General features: G+C 39.2%; 1 protein-coding gene across 3 annotated transcripts in view; it reads left to right on the top strand.

Moving 5' to 3' along the window:
* LOC111875518 (transcription factor HES-1-A) overlaps positions 1-5,688 on the top strand; it is a 37,974-nt gene that overhangs the window by 23,640 nt on the left and 8,646 nt on the right. Inside the window, exon 1 of one of the 3 annotated variants that reach the window (XM_033755847.1) lies at positions 2,826-2,890. The exons of the other annotated variants lie outside the window; for them this stretch is intronic. Within the exon in view, the coding sequence (XP_033611738.1) occupies positions 2,888-2,890 (3 nt within the window). The 5' untranslated portion in view covers positions 2,826-2,887. Of the gene's footprint in view, positions 1-2,825; positions 2,891-5,688 lie in introns of those variants that run through there. 3 annotated transcript variants of the gene reach the window in all.

Genomic DNA, 5,688 nt, shown 5'->3' with positions numbered 1-5,688 from the left:
TGACTCGGACATAAATAATAAAGAATTGAATTATTATTATTATTATTATTATTATGGTTCTACAGCCCTTTGTCGGACCTTGGGCGCCTTTTCAGTTTCTTGATCCTGTACGCAGTCGGTAGGACTCCTTGGACGGGTGATCAGCCCGTCGCAAGGTCTCTACCGATACATAGAAAAATACAAAGACAGAGCATTCGCACACAACACAGACATGCATGCATTGAGTCGATTCGAACCCACGATCCCAGCGTTCGAACGAAGTAAGACAGTTCATGAATTAGACCGCGCGGCCACTGTGGTCGGCACTGAATTCGGCATATCCATGCTAATTAAACTAATTAAATTTCATTTAAATGAAACCTATAACAAAGTTTGTACAGGCCACAGACTGATCACAATTATCTAAAGTATCCGGCGCTTCTTCGTCATCGCTTGCAAATTCTGCTTTAGGATACGGTATTAGGAATGTCAAAGGCAACCAGGAGGGACTGAGACTGAATAGGACATCCATCTTCTGGTCTGTGCTACTGATGTTACTGTATTGGCCGAAAATATAAATGCCATACTAATAAAGAAACATCAAAATTCTATAGGAACTAATGAGAAGTTTGGTCTAAAAGTAAATCCAGAGAAAATCAAATAAATACGTAATGTCACGTGCCACAGTGACTAAAACGCGAGTTTGGAAAAAGAGTGCATACGCAATTTTGGCGGAAATGCATGAAGAAAACAATGACATGGAAGACCTAAGCGTCGATGGGAGGATAACATAACTGATCTTAAAGAAAAAAGACTTGGAGGATGTCTGCTGGATCAGTCTGGCTCACGATAGGGACAAGAAGCGGGCTACTGTGAACAGAGTAACGAACCTTTGTGTTTCGGCTCTTCATCTAGTCATAAAAATAGAGAAAGAAATGTATGAACTGGCTGCAAACTTATCCCCATCTCGTAAGAGGAACTATTCCTTTGACTTTTGTTTCCTTTAATTTGTGTTTAAGTACCTTTATTCTATTATATTTAAGCATCCTGTTGCACTCTATACGATAAATGATATAAACTCCGTCCCTAGTGCAAACAATATATTATGTGTCCTTGATCTTGCTCCTTTACACTACATGTTTCGGCCTCAGACTGCCATCATCAGGTGTATAACACTCACGTTGCTGTCACACTGCACCCAGCCCAAAATTTAACATTTAAAAACACTTTCCTTGTTATTATCAACATCTACTTCGTTGATATCTGTCTGGTTTGTAGATTATTTTACACACGTTAATTCTGACGTACCTGTAGTAGCACTATAAAATCTTTAGTTCTAATTTTAAAATCCTTTAAAATTTTTCTCTAAATTTTAAAATTTAAAATTGTTAGGGTTACTCGCCCTATGTCTAAAGTGCTGCAGCGGCTAGTTCTTGTTTCCACAATGTATAGGTGTTATCCTGTGTAGTCTTCCTGTGTGCGTACCGCTGCTATTCTTTACTACGTGTGCTCACGTGATGGCCGTCTGAGGCCGAAACATGTAGTGTAAAGGAGCAAGATCAAGGACACATAATATATTGTTTGCACTTGGGACGGAGTTTATATCATTATATCATCCTTTATTCTCCTATTTCTTGCATTTCTTCCTATTCTAGTTCTACACGCTGAGAATTATATGACTACCTAGGCAACTAATAGCTTCTCAAGAAGGGTTTTACTCCACACGGATAGTTAAGTTTAGTAATCTCGAGATTTGCGGTACAGAGCTACTGAAGAAGATTCTATTTTCATAAGGGAAGAAAAACAAACCGAAAGAAAGCATTTGTCATGTCAGGGAGCAGAACTTGCCATCTCAACAGATACGCAGGTTAACGGTTTACTGCGTTGAGGGAAATGATTCTTCAGCATTGCTATTATGTAGTAATGAATGTCTGGAAATTCTTTTGTGTGATAATTTGTTTGTCGTTCCAGTTGATCTAACTTCCTGTTCTTTATTCCCTTCGTTGTTGATAATCGTAAAGAAGTATTTGAGGGTCTTCCCATTCTTCAGAGGAGCCCTCAAGAATGTTCACCCATCACGAGTCACTGAAGCACCCTCTTCTCATCCCGTTATTCTTTCAGGTCCACTAAATAAGTCTTCTAGCTTCATTAAGTGCTGTGGGGGAGACCATGAAGAGCCGAAATCAAGATACGCTTTATTCGGGCACAAGAGAGGGGATTCCCAGAAAACGGTAAAAGATAAAGTTGTCCCGTGCTCAACGAACGAAGCACATGTTAAACTTGCATAAATCAGGACTTCACGTTCTGACAGCGGTGATTATGAGAAGTTCTGTCTTCTGGGACATAACGCCATACAGTCCATTGAAAAACATCCGACGTTTCGTAGGAACATTCCAGCTGCTTCTGCTTGCTACCTGCTTCATGCTGATTTCCTGTTTGTTTTATTCTTCGACCCTGAAGTTGCAGGCGATATGTTCCTCTGAAACGTCGGTTGGTTTTCAATGGACTTCAGGGCGTTATATCTCAGAATACAGAATTCTTTTATACATCAATTGATAATTTAGACGTCAAGGTAATGATTTCAGGAACAGGAAGAAATGTCAGATCAGGGAATTTGTTAAGATGATGACATTCAAGGACATAAATCCACGCAGATGATCAGCGCAACGATTCTCCACTGCCGTTAATTTCGTTTTTCTAGACCGGAGCGGCTATTTCCTTAAAACAGCTCCTTAACTATCTTCACGCGACTCAGTGGACTCCGTTCCAGACCCACTACTTCTCAGAAAATCTGGTAGCGCTGGGAATCGAACCCGGGACCTCTGGATCTGTAGCCAGGAACTCTGACCACTAGACCATAGAGGCGGTCGGCAACACTGACTTGCCTAATCATTTTTTCCATCTCTTCATGGTAAGCAACAGGAGGTGTACAGTTCACTTAGAACGAAACATATGTTTCCTTAATTTCATAAATGATTTCAGCTTTTATTCTGTTACCAGCAGATCAGTAAACTCATCCTGGATTTTATTTTAAAATCAAAACAGAGAAGGAGTGTTGTGCTTCGAACTACTCGCTTCAAAGGATGCATTACGGTTACTAATTATTTCCTAATATTCACGCACATATGCACATATACATTAAAAAGTCTCTGTTTAGAATTGTATCTTTGGAACGCCTAAATTTCATAGTATTTCTATTCTTGCACAATATGGAATGATCTGCAAAATACATCTGAAAATTTCTTGTTACTTTTGCGTTTCTGATTCGACTGATAAAAGACCATCTTTCATTCTTGTGTATAACATGTTTGCAGTGTATGATAGAAATACGATACCTAAACTGCAAAAGCTAGAATTGCTCAGTCTGTAAAAGTACGGTATGTAATGTGTTGTCAGCTCTGAAACTAGTAATTACTAGTAAAAAGTCAGAGACTTTATGACGGACGTTTCATTATCGAGACATCAAAAATTTAATAAAGAACAACAGCACAGGCCAATTAGATAACAAAATAGGCCTCAAAACTTTTCACTGTTATTACCCGACTCTGTAAAACGCTGCTCACATAAAATACATAAAAGTAATTTGAAATCAAAAAGCCTTGTTACACTCACATCACGGCGAACCAATGCAGCTCGCCACATGAACCAAGAAACACATATATACATCAGTTAATTATATCTGAAAGAATTTTATATTATTATTTTCTTATTGCTAGTGGGGTGGGACTAAGTTCCTTGTACTGCGGCCACTTCTGGCCTATTGTACCAGCCCCAGATGATAGGTGAGGGTGATTGTGGAGCAATTGGTGGAATGAAGATTGGCAGGGGAAACCGAAGTACTCGGAGAAAACCTGCCCCAGCGCCACTTTGTCCGCTACAAATCCCACTTGACCAGACCGACTAACCGCTTGAGCTAGGGCGCGGACAGAATTTTATACTGAGTGCCAATTACTTTTGCTTAGACTTCTGCATTTTTTCGATTTTTTGGTTTCACTCTTGTTTTAGTGTACTTATCCTTGTGCAACTTTCCAATGTACGCGTTATCTAAGTCCTGCTTCAAGCAAAGGCTGAAATTCGACTTTTAATAATACAGTATATCTTGTGGCCTGATGAAGAGCTCCATGGGACAGGGTCCTTCTAGAAATGTTAACAGTCACTGAGCTAGCCACATATATTCCGTCCTTTTATGGAGCCCGTGTTCACAGAAGAATTTTACTGGTCCTTATCCTAAACCATATGAATTTAGCCACGCTAATCAACCAGATAACTTTGAAGATCCGTTTTAATATTATGTTCCCATATACACTTATATCTTAGAACAGATCTCTGTGTATATCTTCCCTATCTCACTCTCCTTAACTTGATAACAGTAATAACATTTGGTGAAGAGCAGTAATACGGAAACTCTTCATTATGTAAATTTTTACGCTATCTTGTCTCTTCCTCCCTCTTACGTCCAAATATTTATCGTCTACCCAACTGACAGATATTGTTGCATTTTAATTTGCAGGGACAGTACTGAGGGTACAACTTCTTGTGCTCGTACACTATTGATATGCTACGTTGCCACTTTTAAAATAAATGTCACTTCTGGGACTTAAAAAGGCCATCATCTGCTACACACTTGTACGCAACTGCTGCTCTGTATCGCTTTTTGTTGTTCGTTGTTCTAAAACTTAGTTAACATTTGTTCAAATTATTGTTGGATTTTGTTAAAACATTTTTTTATCTTTTAAGCTGGTACTTCGCATTTTGACCAAGTTTTAAAACAATGAACCAGAAAAGGCACTACAGTGCAACAATTACATAAAAGTATCTGACAGATAATGACGTTATAAGGTCGCAAATACGAGTATAACAGTTATAGAAAGGTGACAATATAATACACCAACATTCTTCGAGCACCACAAGTGCTTGCACCTTCAAGACTACTCCTGCAAATCAAAACATTAACCAGTGCAACAGGGTGCCTAAACACAATATTACTGTTGTTGCCATATTTTTATCTGGGATCTGGGTCCCGATGAGGTGGATTTTTCTATTGATCTAATCCTTCCAGCCGCACTATGGCCCTAGGGTCGACTCAGCCTCTAACATAAATAAGTACCAGGAATCTTCTTGGGGGTTAAGGGCGGCCGGCGCGTAAGGCTGACAAACTTATCACTGCGAGCCGATTGCCTAGAGAAAATGTGGGAGCCTCGACGTCTCACAAGCCTAGGGTCCTTCACGGCCTGTTACAGGGATAGCCTACATGCCTTTGGTAAAGGTAAAAGGTAAACGCTCTTCCAAAAGGGACAGTAAACACAACAATAACAACTCAATAAGTCAAAATAGATGCTAACGTACCAACATTTGTTTATTCCCGCAATTCTGATTGCGACATGTTTCAACCTTTCAAAGCATGCTTTGACACAGTTCATGGACTTACGCTATGATTGTGTATTGCCTGAGGATGACCTAAAAAGGAAGGTCGGAACATGACGCAATCAGAACTGCGCGAATAAACAAATGTTGATATGATGACATCTAATTTGCCTTATTGAGTTGTTATTGTTGTGTTGACTGCTCCATTTGGAAAGTACGTTAAGACACACGACGGGATGCATACTTTCAAAGTTCTTTTTTTATTTTTTTTATCATTTATTAGCAATCTGAATTTGCATTCTATAAGCTAATTTGCTGTCATGTACAATAATTATTCTATTGTAC

The sequence above is a fragment of the Cryptotermes secundus genome, unplaced genomic scaffold, assembly GCF_002891405.2.
Source record: "Cryptotermes secundus unplaced genomic scaffold, Csec_1.0 scaffold468, whole genome shotgun sequence".
NCBI classification, from domain to species: Eukaryota; Metazoa; Arthropoda; class Insecta; order Blattodea; family Kalotermitidae; genus Cryptotermes; species Cryptotermes secundus.
Note: the sequence above shows the minus strand (reverse complement) of the source record. Positions and strands in the feature narration are given on the sequence as shown.